We start from the raw sequence: 22554 nt of genomic DNA, 5'->3' as shown, positions 1-22554 counted from the left end.
ACAAAGGGGGCGGAGGATCCCTCCAGCCGTCATTACGGCTTTTCCCTCCGCCTCCTGTTACACTGTTCTGTGACGAAGCAAATAAAGCAATCAATCAATCTGTTTCGTGCGAATCATTCCTTCCTGCAAAAATGTTGTGAATGCAAGAAAACAACGTACCTGACTTCAAGTATACGTGCATTAAAATTATTGCTGTTTTTTGGCTGTCATCTGATAACGCCGTGCATTGTGATTCTTTCAACCTAATGTAAGGGGCTGATGACAAGAAAATCATCGACATATCGGAAGGTTCTTACAACACGCGTGCCCGATAGCCTCTCGTTCCACTCAACAAACATGGATGTCAGGTACAAGTACAGGAGGTCAATGAAAGCTCCTGCATTAACTCCTGCCTTGTTTTGAAAACCCAATTCGCCAAAGTCCTTGATACTCTCCTGAACGCGGGGTCGTCTACAGTATCTCTTTGTCGTGTGGCAGGGGCGTAGCCAGAACTTTTTTTCCGGGGGGGGGGGGGGGGGGGTTCATCCATACTTTATGTATGTTCGTGCGTGCGTTTGTATGTGTGCGTGTATATATACGCAAGCAAAATTGAAAAATTTCGGGGGGGGGGGGGGTTGAACAACCCCCCCCCCCCTTGGCTACGCCCCTGTCGTGTGGAGCCTGCTACATCGGCCAGACAGGCAGGTGTCTCAATCAACGTCTCCGCGAGCACGCCGACAATGTCCGAAACAAGACCGACGGCTTTCTGGCTATTCATTGTGACCGGTGCGGCTGCCGCCCCGAGTTTGACAGCACCACAGTTCTGTGGTTCTGTACCGACACAGAGACGAACAAGGAGGTTTAAAAGAAAGAACTCGGGTCATTGTAGAAGCGGCTCACATGAAACGTGAAGGTCGCCCCTGCGTGAGCAAGCCCTCAGTTTTACTTTGTGATAAGGAGCTTGCGTTCTTGGAAGGGGCGGGTATGCGCACACGGTGATTCCCCTTCCCGGTATTTCTTAGCGGGTGAGGAGGGGGGGGGGCAGCATGGTGAGAGGGTAGCACTTCTTCTTGTGTTACTCTCACAGTCGTCTAGACAACTTTCTTTCGTTTCCCAATAAATGTTCAGTTGAAAGTTAGCGCTCGTCCACGTCCGTCTCTGTGTGTTTCTTGTGGTTTAGTGCGCTATCGCCCCCTTGCACCCCCCGGAACCGCTACTGGGCATGGCACAGCGCCTTTGGGTAAGTGTAGAGGGGGTGTAAAAGAGAAAAGGAGGAAGAAGCAAAAAAAAAAAAGGTTGTGGGCGGGAGGTCCCTCCGTCGATCTGCTTGCTTCACGTGGACGCGAAAAATTTCCCTAGATGTTGACAAATTTCCCTTTTCCCCCAAGTACAACCAAGATCCCCTAGATCTAGAGAAATTTCCCTAGAGTAAGGGCAAGCACGCCGAGAACACACGTGTAGCCAGACTACAGTGTAACCAGACGTTTTTCCGGTTTTTCTGTCGCACATTTGGAGTGACGTAGCACGCGGGGAAAGGAGGACGCGAAGAGCCCTGAAGAATTTTTAGAGGGTGTTGCTGCAGGCCAACGTTGTATGGCGGATTCTTGGCTTCAAATTCGAGGCGAAACTTCCACTCCAGCAATTTTTTTAATCATCCTTAGTACCAAGACAATGCAGGAAAATTCCAGGGAAAGATTTTCCCCTCTCTTCCCCCGCCTAGCCTTGAACTTACAAAACATGTGCTGCCTAGAACAAACGCGCGCTCATTAAAAAAAAGGACCGTCGATTATCGTCCAATCAAAACGCATACGAAAAATAATAAACTCTCCAGCCACTTATAGTCCAAAGTTGCTAAAGTTAAACTTTAAAAACTATAAACTGACCCTACGATGGAATTCGATAGAACCGGCGATTCAATTCACCGTGGAACGTGAAAAAAACAACGTTCTTCCTTTTCTGGATGTGCTAGTGAAACGGCAGAAAACGGGGCTGGAAGGACGTTTGAGCTTCTCGGTGTAACGAAAACCTACGCACACCGGACGATATCTGCAGTTCAGTTCTAATCGCCCGACCACCCACAAAACATCGGTGGTCAACACACTCCTGAGTCGCGCAGAGGCCGTCTGCAGCTCCAAAGAAATACGGAGAAAAGAAGAAAAAGCGATCACCACCGACCTCCTGGACAATGGAGACCCAAAGAGCTTTATTCGCCGAGTACGCCAGCGACGCCGGGAAAGCGTCCCCCTCCTGCATTCTTCTGCAATGGGTGACACTAACAATGAGGCCTCCCCCAAACGTTCCTACTAAAGCCCCTCCATGAGTTTAGACGTGATGGAGGGGCTTTAGTTCCTACCGCATCTCGGTCGCATACGTTCCGGGAATCAGTGAGCAACTGTCCAGGGTGCTGGGGAGGGAGGGCGTCCAGGTAGCGCACAAGCGCGTGTCAACAATCGGGCGACTCCTGCTACGGCCAAAAGACCGGTTGCTAAAAGAAAGATGCCCCGGGTTGGTCTACGAGGTTCCATGCACGGACTGTGACGCCACTTACATCGGTGAGACAAAAAACTTCCCCGAAAGGATACGGCAACATCGAAACGACGTGCGTAGCTTCAACGCTGCGCGAAACGTCCTCGTAGAACACAGCGAAAAGATGGACCATCGCATCAGTTTTGACGACGCCCGGGTCATCGACACGGAAAGCAGCCACACAAAAAGACAGTTCTTAGAATCCTGGCATATCCAAACAACACCGGGAAATGTTAACCGCTCAACTGGAACCTTACCGCCGAATGTGTACGTGCACGGTCTACGGAACCAGTGGAAGAAACACCACAGCAACAAGAACGGTGGGAAGAAGGACGATGGAGAGGAGGACACCACCAAAGAAAGTCGCTAGCTTCGGAGCCGGCCGAATCGGTCCCGAAACGTCGACAGTTTTTAAAGTTTAACTTTAGCAACTTTGGACTATAAGTGGCTGGAGAATTTATTATTTTTCGTTTGAATTTTCACCCAGCCAGACAGATCTCTGTCGAATATGTTCACATTTAAATCAAAACGCAGTATGAAGACTATGTAGGGAAATTTCAGGGAATAATTTTTCCCGTCTCTTCCCCGCCTAGGCTTCACCGTGCAAAATGTGTGGCACCTAGAACAATCGCGCGTTACGGGAGAAAGAGGATTATCTCTATCGTGCATTTAAAACGCAGCTCCTGGGTGGGAAAACAGACGTACGACCTGGACGCCATCTGGAGAAGACGTACAGCAGCAGGTGAGATCTTCCTCTCCCAAGTTTGATCTGCGGAAGTCTAGCAGTGTGCCCACGCTTAATTAAAGCAGGTTGACAGCGGTCGAGGCTTTGACGGGGCGGTCTTGATTATAGTGGTCCTCGGCTGCAGTTGCACGGCCCAGTCCTGGAGATCGGCGGCTGTCTCGCGTCAACTCTGCCAATGGTCGACGCGTAGTCCCGTGGATCGCGCGCCTTCCACGGGACTCCAAAAATCAGCCTTCCGCGCGGTAGGCTGATTTCTGGCAACAACTTTTCGGAACTGCTGTCTACTCTGCCGGCAACAGGGCTCCAAAAATCTCTCCACGACTTCGTCGCACCGAAGGTGACTCGACGACGTTTGAGACTTCGTGGCCACGGCCGTTTTTTTTTTCTTTTGTTGAGATAGCCAGCTTCGATAGTTTAGCTTGACTGGCTACTTGCTTTATTTCTGCATCTTCCCGGGCGCTCAACCTCTAGTTGCTTGATTACTGTAGCCAGAGGTCTGCATTTAGCCATGTATTAGAGTGTTGGAACATTTTTTTGTACAAACTAATAAATTTTATTCAAAAGTGCCAGGTTTTTTCTTTTTTTTGTCGGCGACTCTTCGGCGGCCCGATCTCTTTAGCAGTCGGACCTCCTATATGTCCTATGCTGTACGTGAGACCTATAACTGGCCGTATACAGATCGAGTGCTCTCTTTAATCACTGGTTGGCTTGATATGTTATCCTGCTGTGACAAGTGCGCCCTTCTACAAATTGATTGTTAGAAGAATCCAATTTTCGTTGTGTGTAGTTGCAAGCAAAAAGTTTTCCACGAGCTAAAAAAAGCCATTCGTGGTATAACGGAGTGCGCCACCGCCGCCAACTCGTCGACGTTATAATTTTAGTTTATTTATTCATTTAGAATATACTGCAAATCTACATGGGCCCAGGCAGGAGGGGTAAAATTATAAAACACAGAATTCCAAAAGGGGAAAAATAAACAAACACTATTTACATCCCAGTTACAAAGTTAATTAACATATAAAAAATTAATCAGGTCAGTCAAGTCATAATGGTAGTACGTTCCACTCGCCAATAGTGCGACGAGAAAAAAAAATCACACCATCTCCCGCTAAAGAGGACCCTGAGGAGATGCGAAGCAGCGTTTCGGCATGTCGAGCCCGCGTTTCAGAGGGGGAAAGGGAGAGGGGGGAGTGGAGAGGGGAAGTAGATATGGAGAGGGGTAAAAGAGAGAGGGGAAGTTGAGAGCGGAAGTGGGGAGGGGGAGTGGCAGTATGTGGAGAGGGTTTGCACATGCGCCGTAAGGGCGGTCACGCCGCACACCACCGGTTTGAACTCCGCCATAAGATGCTTCGCATGTAAAAAAAGTTAAAGGTGTTAGTTCTTGTTCGATATGGAGTTAAGGATTCAGCGTGATGATTTCTGTTTAGTTCCGAATCCTGCGCTTAGTGCAGCTCCACTATCGTGTAACCTGAAGAAGTACGTAGCGCGGGCAACCCAGCGATTAGAGCTGTGCACGGGCCGTATTTCCGAGCCCGAGCCCGGCCTGGGCCCGCTGACTTTGTCGAAGGCCCGCCCGTGCCCGACGGCAAAGAGCTGCGAGCCCGCCCGGCCCGGCCCGACGTACGGAAACACAATCTCGGGCCCGGCCCGGCCCGGCCCGGCTTTTTGAAGGTTCGCTGCGAAAACAAACATCGTTTTCCGGTAATTTGGCATTTTATTGAGCATATCAAATATGATCAAACGACACACGACGAACAGTCTATTACACATATTACAAATTACAAGTAGACGGCCTCATGCCAGCAACAATGGAGTTCGCCCGCCAAAGCCGTCACGTGTATGGAGTATGCCCATGCAAGCGTCACCTTGCACGAAGGCGATCTACGTCGGGTCGCTCGTCGCTGTCGCGTGCATTTTCACTCATATGGGATTTGGCCTCAAATCCAACGCGAACAAGTCGCGTGGCGCCGTCACTAGCTCAGGTGGTGTTACTTCTCTGTTTGTCGGAGTGCAACAGAGGCAGTGCTTTACCTGCTCCCCTTTTGTTTAAAGTAGTGAATGGAAAGGAAAAGCGGTAAAGGGCGGTCGCGGAAAAGGCGCTGTATGTGTGCTGGAAAACAATTCCCGCTCATTCTCTATTGCGGGCTTGAGTCGGGCTTTGCACCAGGCCCTAGCCCGGCCCGATAAAACTCCAAGTAGCCCGAGCCCGGCCCGGGCCCGAGGTGGAAACGCGTCGGCCCGCCCGAGCCCGGCCCGCGGGCCGGGTCGGGCTCGGGCTTTCGGGCTACCCGGAGCCCGTGCACACCTCTACCAGCGATTATCTTAGCAATCGCTCGCTTGGCGAAGCGGTGGCGCCCTCTCTTGCTCATCGCGGGTATCAGTCGGATGTTTCAGAAGCGTTTTTCGCGATTTTAGGTAAGTTACTGCGATTAATGCTTGGTTGTTTCTGCAGTCTATATTATTTTAGACCTTACTAGTTTATTTTGCACTGGCTTTGAGCATTGTTAACCTTGTTTTAGGCTTGTGTTGGCTGTATGTATTGACCAAAATGCGGAATGAGACGGTGGATGGAAGCCGGGCCCCTAAAGTGCTACGCACTTACGCACTTAGATCCTTAGATATGAAGACAAGCACGTCAGCGCGCGCGCTGCGGCGCGTCTAGTTCGTCCACGTGCATTGTCCACGTGAGCAGCACGCAGCAGCTCCGTGAAGGCGCTCATCGCGTGTCGTAGCGGCGCCGGCTAAAGAGTTTCAGCGAAACGAGAGTCGCGCCGAAGAAAAAGCGCTCTCACATGCGTGTCCGCAAGCAGGAACGACGTGCAGCTGCGCGTGAGACGTGCTGCAACCTAAACGCCGGAGGACAGGATCCCGCAGTTGCTGAGCACAAAGCAGAAGCACATCGCCCCTAATACTGCTAATCTTTCGTATAGTATTCAAGTGTGTTGCTATCGCATCAATTGCTTTGCCCGAGCTCCGCACCTTATGCGCTCGGGCTGTCGGCGTCTCCTGTCGTCGTAGCCCGTCAGGGCGTCTCCTGTCGTGGCCCGTCACGCTAAAGCAAGTGGCAAATAAGATGGCGCGTTCGCTCAGGAACAGCTCTGTTTCTGCGATGGGCGCTAGGGGCGCTGTCTGCGACGCCGTCTGTCGCAATGAAGTGATGCTGTCCTCTCATTGCTATTGACGCGTCCCTATGGGAAACACCGGTGCTTCGCACCTCCCCATGTGTCACGTCAGTGAAGCTGTCTTTTATAGCAGCAAGAGGTGAGAAAGGGAAGTAAGGGTGAGGAGGAGAATCGATCCCCAGTTCACCGATCATCTTTTTTTCAACAGATCTAGCGCAAATTATAGCTAGCCAGAGCGCAAGGGGCGTAGCCGGAAATCTTTTCGGCGGAATGGGGGGGGGGGGGGGTAGGATTCAACCGTTCTTTACGTATGTTCGTGCGTGTGTTCGTATGTGTAAAAATTTTCGAGGGCATTGAACCCTCAACCCCCTTCCTCCGCCCCCTGGCTACGCGAGTGCCAGAGCGGAACCTAAAAAAAATGGAAGTTCTTAAATGGGAATATTTAGGCCACGAGAAAGTGTTTAAATGAGCATAGAAAGCTCACGTACTGGTGATCGATCCTTGAAGTCAGTGTCACCGACAGTAGATAGTCAGACATCAAATGTTATTTTAAAAATTAAATTTCGCTTTGTTTTCTTGTGTATTAACATAATTTCCTTGTTCGATCCTCCCCGAAAATTTTGTCATCTACATATCCTCCACTATTTTTCATTCGTAAGGGCCACTCCCCTCAGGGGTTTTAGGCATGTCTCAAAGAGAACCTGAAATATCATCATATATATCTTATTATTTTATTCGTTCGTTTGTTTATTTTATTGCTATCATTTTTGTAATTCAATACAGTTTAGTCAACACAGGTTTAACTCGTTTCTTATTTACAAAGAAACCGAAATCACCACGCTATATATGGAGCCAAATCGAATAGATACATAAATTGCTAACAATTTTTGTCCTCCTGCCACAATGATTTTCTTGTTTCTTTTATATGTTACGCAACGTGGTTTATGTAGTAGTCTAAAATGGGATTAATTAACAACAACTCTTCTTTCTAACTGACACAGTAACTTGTAGTGGGATTTGAAAATTTTGCAGCAGCTTCACTGACTTAACGCCGCGAAACTGGTTTAACAGCAGAGCTGGATTGTCATCTCATAGCTCGACTTTGCTCTATAGCAGTTTTGCCACCATCTGCACAGTTTAACCAGTCTTCGCGACGTTAAGTCATTGAAGCTGCTTCAAATTTCAAATTCACAACGTTTAGTGAACCGGAGATGAGTGTAGTGGGACTTGCCCAATTCCTGTGGCACGTATACACTCGCTTGGAGCTGCTTGGCACATACCCGCCCGCCAGGTTTGCTATAGACAGCTTCTTAACTTTTATTGGACGGGAGGTGAGTAGTGAAGCTTGCCTAAGTTCTGTGGGCCACACCAGCTAGGAGCTGCGTTACACTCCGCAGGGATTAAGCTTGTGGGAAGACGTGAGGCGTTTACTTTCCCACATATTTTATTGCTGCTTGCTCTCCGATGGGCAACCACAGCCGCTGCCGTTCTTGCGTGCGTCTTCTTCTCTCGCGCTAGGCTCGAACGTGCGGAGCAACTGAGGCGCAACTTCGTCGTCTTCCCTCGCGCTGACGGCTCGCCATAGGGCCCCCCCTCTAGCGAGGTAGCCAGTGCGCGAGTGAGTGAGTCAGAACTTTAATTTGGTCCAAAAGTGGCAGAAGCTGAACGCGACTGGAGGTCCCGCTGGCTCAGCCAGGTTGCTCCACCCAGGAAGGTGCCGGAAGCTGGAGCCTCTCGGCGATGTCCCGGGCCCTCTGGACTGCCAGGAGTTGTTTGTTGAGTTCCATGCTGCGCATGGCAGCCTCCCAGGAGGGTTAGCCAGTGCGCGAAGGAGCGATCCTTATGAGTAGCTGGTAGTTTTTGCTGTTGCGAAGCGCGTTCGTTTGGTGTTGGCGGATGGCTTGTCGTCTGCGAGGACGGCGTCGGTGTCGAGGAAGGCCGGCTTAATGCAGATAATGGAGACACTGTCTTCGCGTCCATCGAGCAGCAGGACAAAATGCTTGGGGCAATTCTTGATGACTTTAAAGGGTTCGTCGTAAGGTGGTTATAGTGGTGGTCTGATTGCATCGTGCCGTACGAAGACGTGTGCAATCCCGGAGAGCACGACTGACGAAACTTGGGCGTGAGAGTTGACGTGGTGGGATAGGAGACACGTCTTTCATGGCGTTCCTGAGGCGACTGGCATAATCAGCAACGTCCAATGGTGATACCGGAGACGCGTCGAAATACTGGCCAGAAAGCCTTAAGGTCGTGCCAAAAACGAGCTCATGCCAGGGGCGTAGGCAGAAATTTTTTTCGGGGGGTGCACCTCCTTGATCTGTAGTGGGGACGAGCAGGCAGATGTGGTCGAGTGTCATTTTCTGCTCTGTATGCTACGGCAAAAAAAAATTTCGGGGGGGGGGGGGGGGGGGCACGGGCCCGGGGTGCCCTAACGTGGCTACGCCCCTGGCTCATGCTGAGGAGCAGGACGCGTCCGTGCGTATCGTGCTGCGAAGGGCGAGGGGGACGAGTGGCAGTCGCTCCGTCCAGGGTGTCAAAGATCGTGAGACCATGAGCGAGGCTTTGAGTTGGCGGTAAAACCGCTCAACCATGCCATTCGACATAGGGTGGTAGGCTGTCGTCTTGATGTGGTTGACACCAAGCATGCGGGACAAAGTCCGGAAAAGCGCGGAGTCAAAGTGACGGCCTCGATCCGTTGTGATGGTCTTGGGTTGCCCATCGGAGAGCAAGCAGCAATAAAATATGTGGGAAAGTGAACGCCTCACGTCTTCCCACAAGCTCGACCTTAAACAGCTGCGCTGTTAAAAAAATTAGGACCATATGATCCCCTCGTGGAAGACCTGAGGCCCGGTCGGCAAAAGTGCTGCAGAAATATCAATAAAGTTGTTACCAAACAAATATGATCCCACAGACTATTGGCCGATTCCCCTGAGTGGGTAGGTGTCAATCATCTCCGGAGCACCATCATCATCAGGCAGGCCATCGGCTGAGGATAAGAAGCCAGCGGGGCGGCACTCAGCTGTCTGGTCGGATCAAAATTGTAATTAATGTAATTATCCTCCATAGGCTATAATACATTTTGTAATTTGATTGCTCTTTATCTTCACGTTTTTTTTTCTACTTTACTAATAGGGAGGTAAAAATTAATGTAGTTATCATCCATAGCATACCATAATTTTTCTTGGCCAATCCCCCAGAGTGGGTATGTGCCAATATTGAAAGGCTTCAATCAATCAATCAAAGGCAGGCTGGTGTCCGTATGCCCCAGGAGAAGAGGAGGATGATGGAGCCATGGACTTGATTCTGGGCGTCATGGACGAGGGCTACCACCTTGGCTCCGCGGTGGCGGCCCTCGTGGTCATCGCCCACACCGTCTACCTGGGCCTTGACAGCGCCGACGAAGTGACCAGCCTCGTCCAGAAGTGTCTCCTGCTCCACTTCCACGTGGTGCGGCTCAGGTGAGCTGCGTGCCGTTCACACTATGGCGGTTTCGCAGAATCGCCCGAAAAAATCACGAACGCGACAAGGAGTGCAGGATACAGACGTGAATTCAGTATGTGTGGATCAATCTGCGTCAATGTACCTTTAGCTGTGACGTATATTGATGGTGTTATGTCAGCCGGACCAGGCGGCCGAACGGACGGACCACGCGACCAAAGTCCAACGCAGACGAGAGCGAACGCCTTTATTCAAACATGTCAAACATGTGACAGTTGTGGTGCCACCTATATATATTTGCAATCCAAGTAGTTACAGCTCGTGATGACACCTAGTGTTAGCGTGCGACGCTACAGATGGCTTGCACGGTTCTTAATGTACCGGTACTCTGCGTCGCCTTTGCAGCAACTGCGAACTTTGATCGAAAGGACGCGGTCATACGCGAATTGGCGCGCGCTATCTAGACAGACGTCAGTATAGATGGCTCCTATACCCTTGTACGTTTTGTCACAGCGGCCGTGGATCCACGCTCTCACTGCTTACTTCGCGTTCAGGTGAAATACGTACTGTACAAAAACCGCTTTGCTCCCTGGTACGGCCGTATTCCCTTACGTCAGCGTGTTCTACAGTTACGCGAGATAGGATCTAAAAGAGTTAGCTGCTAGCCTTATACTTCGCATAACATTCCAATTTATTGCTATCGCATTCACTGCTTCGCCCTTGCGACGAAACGGACTTTTTCGAGCAGTCGCCGACGCGATCGCACACGTCCGAGAACTGCCGGTCTTACAGCAAATGACCCCCTTGTGACGTCACAGGCCCGGCTCCGGCGTGCTGCTCGAGGTGGCCGTCTGGCTTCTGGACATGGCCTTCCACCTGTGGTTCCTCCTGGTGGATTGCACGCGGGTCGTGTCCAGCCTCTATTTCAACAGCAAGCCGCTGCAGGTGCTGCACTGCGCCATCCTCTTTCTCTTCCACCTGCAGATACTCAGGTGGGCTCCCGTTCTCCTGGAATCATTACCTCAGTGATGTACAGCGGCGTGCGCAGCGGCGGAGATCTTCGACGCCGTACAATGCAGCTGCGTTTCCGTGTTCTTGCAGTGTACATGTAGCAACGAAATCATTGAACGCGTGTTCTTGTTATATAAAGTCTAGCTATTGGCCTCGTGGTCGAACATAGTCGGCACCTAGCGGCGAGCGGACGAAACTCCGTAGTGTGGATGGCTGCTTGCGTCGTCTGCCAGCCGGACGTGCACCGTGTTCGCATGTGTGCGAGCGTCATGCACGTCCTCAGAGGGCAGCTGATTCCTTTGTGTTAGCACAATATCAAATACTTGTACGTATGCTTACACGATATACAGAGGCATTTCACCTTCCGAGGCTTGTACGCACTCTAATGAGTGAGTGCATGCACGTGTCGCTATGGCGCTAGGTGTAACCATCCGTACCGTCCATTCGCCGAAGTCATGTCAAGGTGGGTGCCACTTTGTCGTTCAAACACAACACACAGTGCATTTGCCGTCATCCTAAACGAAAGAAGTACTAAATGCTGAAGTGCCGAATTTCAGCGACACCATCTCGTGAAGTGTTGGCGGTTTCAAAATTCTTGTGATTTTGAAACCGCCAAAACTTCACGCCAACACTTGGTGAGGCCAGCACCCCAGTGATTGGCAGATTGCGCTTCTCCCACACATAACAGGAATGTTACGCCTGCGTGGGGCATTAATGTGGCAATGGAGGGCGTATATATCACTATAGACTATAAACCGCTCACAGCGAAGCGCTGCTGTGTACATTTGGACGCTAGCCGCTGACCGGCTATCCACACTAACGCGGCGACGGTGCTGCCACCTGTAGCCCGATCTCGCGGCAAATAGTCGGTTACAACCCAAGTACAAAAATGTTGGCTCCACCCAGAGAACCGCGGCGCGCCTGCCTTTCACATGTGAAAGACAGTTATGCTAGCTGGTTTGCGCTCGAACCGTAAGTATGTTTTCTCGGCTAATGTAAAAAAAAAAAAACACTATGCGTATTAAGTTCCTCGTTACTACCTAAAACATTACCCTTGACTGAGTAGCGATGTCAGATTCCCTGACAGAATTTGGCAGGACGTTCAAGTTTCCCACATAAATCCAGCTACAGAAAGTCTACTATCTGAAACATTAGAGAAGTGCCTGACGTCACGAAAATGAGTAAGCACTATTGGATGGAGCATTTACGCAATTTATCCGTTGGAGGGACAGTGATAGCTGTGGGCGGATGTTACTTTTTTTTCTTACGTTGTAATAGACAATATCGTGTGAACCCCTACACATATGTGCCCTCTGGGCCAACTCTCTGAGATATTGCTCTGGGGCGTATCGATCTTCTCACCAAGCGATAACCGTTATCTGTCCTGCTGACGTTTCATTTCCTGAAAACACAGGGCGAGTATTTTCCTGTCGAGAGTTGTACTTCGTTCTGACAGCGCGCATGCTGGTTATCTGAAAGTACCGTGTGAGCAGCTTTAGAGGTAACAATTGCACTCGTTTAAGGTAAATCACCATTATAGATAAGCCCCAAAGGACACAATCTTCCTTTAATAAAGGACAACCAAAACGCAAACGAATCTTACCGTGGAGACATCTTCGTGAAACAATATATGCCAGGAATAATATGGCGACGAGGATGATGATAGATGAAACGATCATAGGCGTGCGCACAGGGGGGGGGGGGGGCGGGGGTGCGCCCCCCCCCTAATCACCTGAGAGGTGGGGAGGGGGGCGCAAAATTTCCCCATACATTGACTTGGGTGGGGCGCTGTGATGAACCTTCGCCCCCCCCCCCCCCTGATGGGGAACCCTGCGCACGCCTATTAAGACGATCATGAAAAGGGCTCCATCCCAACTAGTGGGTCGGGGAACTTGTTGGACTTACTCAGACTCGCTGTGAGTCTGAGTGAGTCCGTCCGGTTAAAATTTGGTGAGTCTGAGTCCGAGTGAACCCGCGTCTGCCTATAGTATTTGTTTTCAGTGCGGGCTTGTCGGATCGAGCAGGATTTCAGTATTTTGGTGATTCAGTGTCTGATTCAGTGGCTGTGCAGAATTTCGGCATGTTTGAATCCCAGTAAACAACTCTGAAAATGTGTAACTGCATGGGAATCTAACTCGTGTGCTGATTGGGATCAATTGGTCCTTGTTGGAGGTCAACTGGTCCCTGCAATGGAAGCAGCTGGTTACAGTTACAAGCCGACTGGTAACCAGCTGGTACCATCACTATAGTTGTACTGGAAGAAACTGAGCCCCCTTGGGATCCAACTGGAACCTCAACCAGCTCCGCTGGAAGCAAGTGGTTCAAATTGAGGTTCAACTGGTACTTTGACTAGTTGTGTGGTGGGTACCAGCTGGTACCAGTTGGTGTGCAATAGTAATATTTTGGTATGAATCCGCACGAGCTCGCAGCACAAATATCAATTTAAATGAGTGCGAGTGAGTTCTATTTCGGCGAGTCGACCTATGCGATTCGTCCACATGTAAGGTGAACACCTCATTGGTATTCAAGACCTCACATAAGCTGATGTTTAATACATAATTCGTAAAATTCTTACTGTGTTTATCGACACGATGACTAGACATCATGTAACGGACATTTCGCTCTTGAAGAAGCATAAACGTTCTAGCTTCACCGGCTTGAATACTGACGACGTTTTCACCTAAGATATGGTCGACCATGTACACGCGTACCAACGTGTAAGCCTGGATGCAGGCGCTATTGCATGGGCATCCACGTCACGGTGGACAACGCGATCGCCGAGGACGCCAACGCTCAGCAGCAGCAGCAGATACAGGCCGACGAGGTCGTCGAGGTGCCCGCGCCCGTCGCGGCCGCGGCCGCTGTCGCGGCACGACGTGTAGACGTGGACGCCGGCGAGTCGTCGCTGCTTCCCGGCTCGCAGTCGTCGGCCACCAAGCTCACCTCGCAGTTGGCGCCCGCGGCCTTCAGCCACGACGAGCTGTTGTCGCTGGACTTTACCAGGTTCGTGCCGCGGCTTGCTTCGGAACGCTGACGCTTCGCCACAAGCGTTGCGTTGAACAAGCATTGCTGCTCAGCGAAATCAAGCGGAATTAGAGAGCTTTAGGGGCCCCGGCACTAAAGCTCGCTAAAGTACAGTTATCGAGCGTACGTACGTAAGAGCTCCGGCTCTACGTTTACGTTCTGTGCATGCGCAGTGTGTAGCACGCAACGCCAAAGCTACATCCTTGCGTTTGCTGCTTTCCGCTATACTAAAACTCTCTAATCTCATCTCGCGCGCATGGTGCTGTCCACAAGAACACGCTTGTGGACAAGTGCGTCTTGTAAGTATCTTTATGGAGAATAGGCGGCCTGCCGCCGACGTAGGCGTAGCTTGTATACGGCTCGCTTAAGTAGCATACACAGTCTTTTTGTCCCACAACAATAATCGTCATTTATTTTGCCTTCCTTTCCTTGCATTATCGCCGCGCGCCCGGCACTTTCTGGTCACGAACGGCATGTTCGCTATCAGCGTGACATAGCATTTTTGGTAGGAAAGTGGCCAGTGCCGAGTTTTCAAGAAAGGAAACGCAAGCACGCCAGATGACGATTATCGTTGTGAGACTCCCTTTTTACTCTACCTTTTCTGTGAGTGTAGGCGTAGCCATTGGGGATGTTCGTAGAGAATGCCTGGGCAAAGTAAAGAGTCAAAACGCCGCTTTCTATGGTTTTCTATTGCAGGGCTGAGTCGGAGAGCTCGAGTCCCGCATGCCGCTGCTTCCGCCAGCACGCCCTAGACGGCGCCTCGTTGCAGGCGGACGACATGAACCCGTGCCGCGTCGGCTGCGGCTGGTCGCTGGACCGCAGTGCGCAGACCGAATCCGAAGTAGGACCGACGGCCAACAAGCCACTGCCGACGTCTCTGGACGCGGCCATGTTCCTCGAGGGAACGCCGGCCTTGCGGCGGCGCAAGAGCGTCCAACTCGAGTCGCAGCCGCAGCCACAGCCACAGCAGGCCAGCTAGGTGGCGCCACGCGACACTGACGCACGACGCCCTCTACCCGCAGATTAGTGTGCCCCCTTTTTGCGCCCCCTACAAAATTCGGACATCCAGCCGCCGCCCCCCATGAGAAAGTTTCTCGCAACGGACGATCGTGATTGGATGATTAGAAAAAAAAAAAAGGCGTGCCCCAATATTTCAGTGCCCCATGCACGATTCGGCATAACAGCCGAAGCGCGATTGTGTCAAACGGCCGCAGCTAAACACGTTAGCGAAACGCGATGCTATCATGTTCGTAATCCCAAATTGATAGCGATGGAATGTGAAGATTAAATTTTAGATAAGCAACACCGTCGTTTTTGAAGCGGATATATCGTACGGCTTGTGAAGCCAAATTTGATGTCGCTTTCTGTGCCCTCTCTCAATGCACCTGAGGTGGCGCCCTTCGATAAACGTAAGGACGTGGCATAATAGAAATTTCACTTTCCATTGGGCGATGTAGTCCAAACGAGCTGGTGGTATATGCTTCTTGATGTATACAGCTGCAAGAAAACGATTAGACGTACATCTCGGCGACTGCCTTCGAATCGTTTCAATGCCCCTAGATGAGTGAACTGTTGACCAGCGTAAGAAACTGACAAAAAATAAATTCTAGCCAGTTCCAACTTCCACGCATTGAAAACCTTCGGACAGTGAAGCGGCCGCCCCATTTGTCAGGCATTACATTTTCCCCTTAAGATGCGTCAAAGTTTTCACTAAGGATTTCTTTGTTGTTTATTTGTTCATCAGGTTTAGCCACGCGGATCCCGCTTGACGATGTGCTCATTCAGGGCCACGCTGGTGAGCTACGATAACGTCCCAGTGCGGCCGTGACCTATTCCACCCGCCCAAAACGCGTGTTACTATGCTATCACGTCTGCGCGGAACGAAAGCAGCGTCATCATCATCATTTCGAGCATCATCATTCAGTATCAACATCATCATTTTATTTATTTATTCACTCCCCCTCTGGTCACGTGACCTGAGTGACGTCTACTACTACTACACTGTAAGAAAAAAAAAGAGTCCTTTGACTCTTTTCGGAGAGTTCTGACTTGCCACGTATATGACTCTCTTTAAAGAGTCAGTCTTTGGGGGTCATTATACTCTCTTCGGAGAGTCGTGTCACCCACAAGAGAGTTAACGTGACTCTTCAAAGAGAGTCATATACGTGGCAAGTCGGGACTCTCCGAAAAGAGTCAAAGGACTTAGCCTCACCGCGAGAGCGCGACTCTATCGCATGATACATATACTGACGTTAAGTACGCTCCCTTAGAGGGACACATGCGAAGGTCCAGTCGAATCGGGCTCGCGGTTTTATTTTGGCCGCTTGAGGAAGCAGGTGATGTTCATGTGTCCGTTAAAAATGGAAAAAGAGCAATATCGGTCGGTGATTCAATTTTTGTTTTTGGAAGGGAAATCGTGCAGCGAAATCAAAGAGCAACTGGATGCCGTCTACGGTGAGTCTTCTCCTTCGATGGCAACCGTAAAAAATTGGTTCGATGAGTTTAAACATGGTCGCACGTCGGTTTTTGATGAGCCTCGCCCAGGGGCCCCACAAACGGCTACCACGGCCGATAACGTGGCAAAAATCCACGACCTCGTATTGGCAGACCGCCGACTCAAGGTGTGCGAGATAGCTGAGACAGTAGGCATCTCAAAAGACCTCGTGGGTCATATCCTGCATGAAATTTTGGGCATGAGAAAGCTGTCGGCGCGATGGGTGCCGCATTTGCTCACTCCGGACAACAAGCGAGTCCGTGAGACCACTTCAGAGCAGTGTTTGAAGCTGTTTAAGCATAATCCGAAGGAGTTCTTGCGTCGTTTTGTGAGCGTCGACGAAACATGGATCCACTGGTACACACCAGAGACCAAAGAACAGTCGAAACAGTGGACTGCACACGGAAAACCTGCTCCGAAGAAGGCGAAGACTGTCGCATTGGCCGGAAAGGTGATGACCACCATTTTCTGGGTTTCTCAAGGTGGGATCTTTGTCAACTACCTTGAGAAGGGCAAAACGGTGACAGGACCCTACTACGCTGAATTACTGGGCTGATTCGACGCCGAATTGCGAAAAAAACGGCGACATTTGGTGAAGAAAAAGGTGCTCTTCCACCATGACAATGCGCAAGCTCACACCTGCGCCGTCGCCATGGCTAAGTTGGTCGAACTAGGCTTCGAAATGGTGCCCCATCCAGCGTATTTTTCAGATTTGGCCCCGAGTGATTTCTTCTTGTTTCCCAACTTGAAAAAATCACTCGCCGGACAAAAATTTGAGTCGAATGAAGAAGTTATCGCCCCCACAGAAGCCTACTTTGCAGCTCAGGAGAAAACGTATTTTTCTGACGGGATCAAGAAGTTGGAGGATCGCTGGATCAAGTGTATAGAGCTGAAAGGGGACTATGTTGAGAAATAAATCGACACCATTCCAAAATTTTCGTTTTTATTTTGAAGGCTAAGTACTTATCGGACCGCCCTCGTAGGAGTACAAATTAACGTTAATTTCAAGTTAATCAACGTACACTAAATCGAATCGAGACTGATTCAACGTACATTAAAGCGAATGAAATAAGAATCGAGTCTTTTAAATGTGAGTCAAGAACGAGTCGAGTGACTTAATTGTGAGTCAACCAGGGGCGTAGCCAGAAATTTTTTTCGGGGGAGTTCAACCATACTTTATGTATGTTCGTGCGTGCGTTTGTATGTGTGCTTGCCTATATACGCAAGCAAAATCGAAAAATTTCGGGGGGGGTTGAACCCCCCCAACCCCCCCGCCCCCCCTTGGCTACGCCCCTGGAGACAACGTACATAAAGCAAATTAAGATCAAATCAAGTGATCTTAATTGGTATGAATCGAGAGTGAATCAAATAACTTAGGTGTAAACCGAGAGTGAATCAGGTGATTTAAGCGTGAACGAAGAATGAATATCAAGTGCTTTAATTAAATGTGGATGAACGTACGTAAAAGGAATTAAGCCATGCGACTTAAATGTGAATCACGGGGTGAATCAAGTGGCTTAGGTGTGAATAAAATAATGACAAGGGACTTAAATGTGAATGAAGAGCGATTGAATTAAGTGACTTAGATGTGAATCAAGAGTGAATCAGGTGACAAGTTTGAATAAAAAAAAAACAAGTGTTTCAATTAAGTGTGAATCAACTTGCATATAACTAAAGGGAATTAAGCACGAATCAAGTCATGACTTAAATGTGAATTAAGAATCAATCAACTGCCTAAATGTGAATGAAGAGCGACTCAAGTGACTTAGGTCTGAATAAACAATGAATCAAGTGGTTCAATTAAGTGTGAATAAACTTGCGTATAAAGGGAATTAAGTGCGAATCAATTCAATTGACTTAAATGTGAATCAAGAACGAATCAATGGACTTAAATATGAGTGAAAAGCGACTCAAGTGACTTAGTTGTGTACCAAGGGTGAATCAGGTGACCTATAGTTGTAAATCAAGAATGAAGAACGTGGTATATTTAATTGTGAATCAATGTAGATAAAGGTAATTTAGTGCGAATCAAGTCAAGTGACTTAAACATGAATCGAGAGCGAATCAAACGCATTTGGAGGGACTCAAGAATGTAACAAGTGAATTAAAGAGAATCTCGTAGAGCATAGACCTTCGCCTGTGATCTAATTAGCGTTAGATAATGAAACACGGTGGCTTTTATTATCACACTGAAAGACAACGCGGCTATTTTCAGCGGCGGATAGCGACATGGGCCATCAGTATAACGATCACTAGATTTAGTTAACAGCTAGCCGGAAGTGCCGCAGTTGTACGCGCGCAAACACGGCACTTAAAGGTCACCCCCTGCCGTTACATAGAGAGTGTGAAACAGGTTTTTGAAGCCACTAAAAGTGCACTCAGTTGCTTTCACGCGGCCGACCACGCAAGAGATTACGCTAAACGCACGCCGATTCTCAAATCGGGTGACGACGACCTAAGTATATTGTTGTTGTTGTCGCCTATAAAAAACAACCTAAGTATATGAATATGCACCGTCGCCATCTTCGTCTTCATTCACGGCCAATTCATTCGCGCACCAAATGTCACGACCTCCCGCGAACCGCCTGCGGCGATCGCCTTCGTCTTTTGCCTGACCCTGATCCACGTACACATGCGGTAGTGCATAGCAGGTAACGTCGGCCGGTTTCGTAATCGTTCGCCGGAACTGCGAGCGCGCGATAATATGCAAACGCCTCCGAAAAAAAAATGCGATAAAATCGGGATAGAGTCCGCGATTGCTATCAGGGTCACGCAAAACGCTTCGCTTCCCGCATGGCAGTGAGCCTTAGACCTTGCTGCATATGCCGTACACAGCTGATCGATACTGTATACAAGGGAAAAAATGGAGGAGGACGACGACTGATGAGAATCAGTGCGGCTCGCTCACTCGCGCAGATCTCGCGCTTTGAGGGCCTTGGCCAAGGCCGTCGCCAGCAGCAGCAGCAGCAGTAGCAGCTCCTCCACGACCAAGGCAGGAACCCCCGGCAGGAGCGGTGAACGCCGAGGGTTAGCTGCGCAGCACAGCTGTAGAAGCTGCGCACACCGTACGAGCCATGGAGCTCCTGTTCGCGCACGCCCGCTCGCTACGACTGTGGTGGTCTTCGAGTCGCTTCCCGTTATCCCTGCGCTCGGGAACAGGCGGCCAACTGTGCCGCCTCGAAGACCTGTCTCCCGAGCAGCGCCACAACACTCACATCCTGACCGGATACCGGCGCTGCCGCAGCCACTACGAGTGCCTCTTGAGCCTGCTGCAATGGCACAACGAGACGGTGAACATCTGGAGCAACCTGCTAGCGCTCGCGTTCCTCCTCGCGCTCCTGGTCCAAGACCACGCCGGGGGACGCTTCGCGCGTCTGGGCGTGGGACTCGGGCAGCGAGCCTTGGTCACCGCCATGACACTCTCGTACGCCGCCATGTTGCTACTGTCGTCCGTCTACCACACGCTCAACTGCACGGCCGAGGCCCGCGGCTGGTACCGGCTCGACTTCGCCGGCGTCTGGCTTAGCGTCGTCGCCTACGTCGTGGGATTCACGGCGCTCCAGTTTCGTGGCTCCTGGCGCGTGGCGCACGTCGTGGGCGCCGTCTTCGCCGCCGCCCCGTCGTTCGTGCTTGCCGCGTCGTCCCGCTACGTACACCACCGTCACGACGCGGCCAGGGTGAGAGCCATGGGATGGTTCGCGCTCTACAGTCTGCTCCCTCTGGCGCACTACGCCCTTTTCTACGGCGACCCGGCACTCGTGGCTCGCACGCTGCCCGGTCACGTGACGGTGCTGTTGCTCCTGGCCCTCTCCCTGTGCGTATTCGTGACGAAGTTTCCCGAGCGGAGGTGGCCGGGCAAAGTGGACTACCTGGGCTCGAGCCATCAGATTTGGCACGTGGGCGTCGGCATCTGCGTGCTCCTGGCGTACAGGATACAGTTAGCCTACGTGACGCCACTCTAGCCAACACGCCGTGACTGCCGCTTCGACGTACGGTGTTCATTGGCATGTGCGTGAGAGAGAGTTCGCTGTAGACATGATCGTGCTCTCCTGTGCATGTGCGAACCCTGCGTACCCCAGCTGTTCGGCCGAAGATAGTCCATTTTGCTTCCAAGCCCAGTGCTGGAGGCGATGATAATGACTCTCCTTCGGCAACAGCTGTATAGCGGTGTCTAGATCGTTTTATATGTAACTGGCTTTGCAACGAACAATTAGCTTAGAGTCACTCATTTTTTAAATATATATCTTATAAATCATTTTTGATGCGGTACTGGGTCTCATGTCCACCTGTAATTTCGCGACTTAATTTCTAACTATAGACGCGTCGGAATGGCAGGTTGACTACAAACCCTCAATTGCTACATCTCTCATGGATTAAGAGAAATTTGCGAACGACATAGATTGAGTTAATCAAGTGTATCGCGTATAAATACGTGGCGTTGAAGATATTTCAAATCCGTCCTGCGGAATAACACAGGGTAGCGGAAGAGTTAAAGGAAAGTTGACAACCATCCGTTTGTAGCACGAAGCCACAAGGAAATCCATACGGATTCTTCAGAAAGGAAGGTTCTTAGTTGCCGCGAATTCGCCCTTCTCCGGGGATCGACCCCAGGAGAGGCGTTGATCCTGGGTTCGATCTCCGGACGAGGACGAATTTTTCGGCAGCTTAGAAGCTACAAACCGGCGGTAGTCAATTTCCCTTTCTTGCTGAAGATGTTGCTGTACAGTGTTGTCCTGCACTGACTTCATTGAAAACGGGATCAACTCGGCTGTATAGGAGTTGGTATGTGCAAGGCAAGTTTGTGCCGCAGAGTTGTGACCCCATACCGTCTGGGATAGTTCACAGTACGGTTTTCCTGTCGCGGCGTCTCACTGTGATAAATCCGTGGCTTCAACCACGGCTTCGCGAATTCAAGTGCGCTATTATTTCTCTTCTTTTCTTGATGATCGTCTCGAGAAAGAAGAACTTTTAAACTATAACTCATGTGCATCTTTCAGACGCTCACTTCGCATTTGTTCTCCGTTGGTGACACCGCTGCCTCGTAAGTCTTTTTAATTGCTATATAAAATTTGAGATGGAACACTTGCACAAGCTTGTTGTCGGTGATTCGGCGCTGAAATCGTTTCAGTTGTGGTTTAAAGCTGCCCACTCATTACAAAGACATCAGCCATAATTCATCATCATCGCCATCAACAGCATCAACCAACGTTACTAGGTATCTAGTAACGTTGAGCATCAACAAGGTGTGCAGCCACGTAAGTGCGATCTGATTACTTCGTTACTAAATACGTTTCAGTAGCCATAGTTGGTTTTTTAAAGCTGCGCACCAATTGCAAAGGTCTCCAGCATAGTTTATCATCATCAGTCTGAGCATCAACAAAGTGTGCTCAGACTGATGATGGTTCAAATAATGCCTCATAGACGTGCAGTCTGTACTTAGTTACTTGGCAAAGTGATGATGAATTACGCCGTAGGGGGTACTTCGCAACTGCATTACCCACACCTGAACTCTCCAGTTTTCGCTGACTTTTAAACACAAGTTTCATTGACGTTTTCAAATCGTAATAACTTTTTTTCAAATCGTAATAACGTACAATTTCCACGTTATCGCAGACTTGAAAGTAATGAAATTAAGGTAATTAAATTACTTTTTGTCGTAATCAGTAATGTAATAAATTATTTCAAGCGGGTGATTTGCAGAAAATTACTCATTGTTTTCGCAGTTACCTTTGAGTGAGATATAGCTAGGGCTCCGTGTTTTCGGAGTTTATTTTTCTTGAAATTCGGAGGGTGCTTTTCAGATATTATTTTATTTTTTTTTTAGAAAATTTGGCGTTTATCGGAGTTTATTTCTCGTAAATCTCCAATTCTCCGAAATTCGGTGTTTAATTTCGCATTATAAGTTTTTGCAATGTGTTGTTATTAATTTCATTTCCAATGAAAATATGCGTTGCGCTGTTGCTGATAATCTTGTATTCCCATTCCTTCTTTTTTTCTCACTTCCTGTTCATTTAATTACCCTGTTAATAAGGCTGTTGGTGTGCACTGCTGTAGACTCGTCAAAGTGCATTTTTGGGGGGAGCAGGAGCTAGTCAAGCTGCCTCTCAGCTTTTTCTCCCAGCCTCCCTCATCTTCTTGATGAAAAATAAAGGACCTATTATTATTATTATTATTCTCAATACTCTGAAATCTTAGATGAAACTATATCTGAACAC

General features: G+C 49.7%; 3 protein-coding genes across 3 annotated transcripts in view; all 3 read left to right on the top strand.

Annotated features, from left to right (window-relative positions):
• The window catches only part of LOC119399996 (SUMO-conjugating enzyme UBC9), a 562334-nt gene that overhangs the window by 515164 nt on the left and 24616 nt on the right, over positions 1-22554 (top strand). The gene's annotated exons all lie outside the window — the stretch shown is intronic.
• LOC119400907 (uncharacterized) lies at positions 9621-15132 on the top strand. Its single transcript, XM_037667797.2, has 4 exons — positions 9621-9830; positions 10629-10802; positions 13555-13824; positions 14542-15132. Exons 1-4 carry the CDS (start codon positions 9664-9666, stop codon positions 14822-14824), a joined length of 894 nt encoding a protein of 297 aa, XP_037523725.1. The 5' UTR covers positions 9621-9663; the 3' UTR covers positions 14825-15132.
• Positions 19329-20321, top strand: LOC119400906 (progestin and adipoQ receptor family member 3). Its single transcript, XM_037667795.2, has one exon. The coding sequence runs from the start codon at positions 19414-19416 to the stop codon at positions 20299-20301; it is 888 nt and encodes a 295-aa protein (XP_037523723.1). The 5' UTR covers positions 19329-19413; the 3' UTR covers positions 20302-20321.

This window comes from Rhipicephalus sanguineus, chromosome 7 (genome assembly GCF_013339695.2).
Source record: "Rhipicephalus sanguineus isolate Rsan-2018 chromosome 7, BIME_Rsan_1.4, whole genome shotgun sequence".
NCBI classification, from domain to species: domain Eukaryota; kingdom Metazoa; phylum Arthropoda; class Arachnida; order Ixodida; family Ixodidae; genus Rhipicephalus; species Rhipicephalus sanguineus.
The sequence above is the reverse complement of the archived record's forward strand: the minus strand, read 5'-3'. Positions and strand labels throughout refer to the sequence as shown.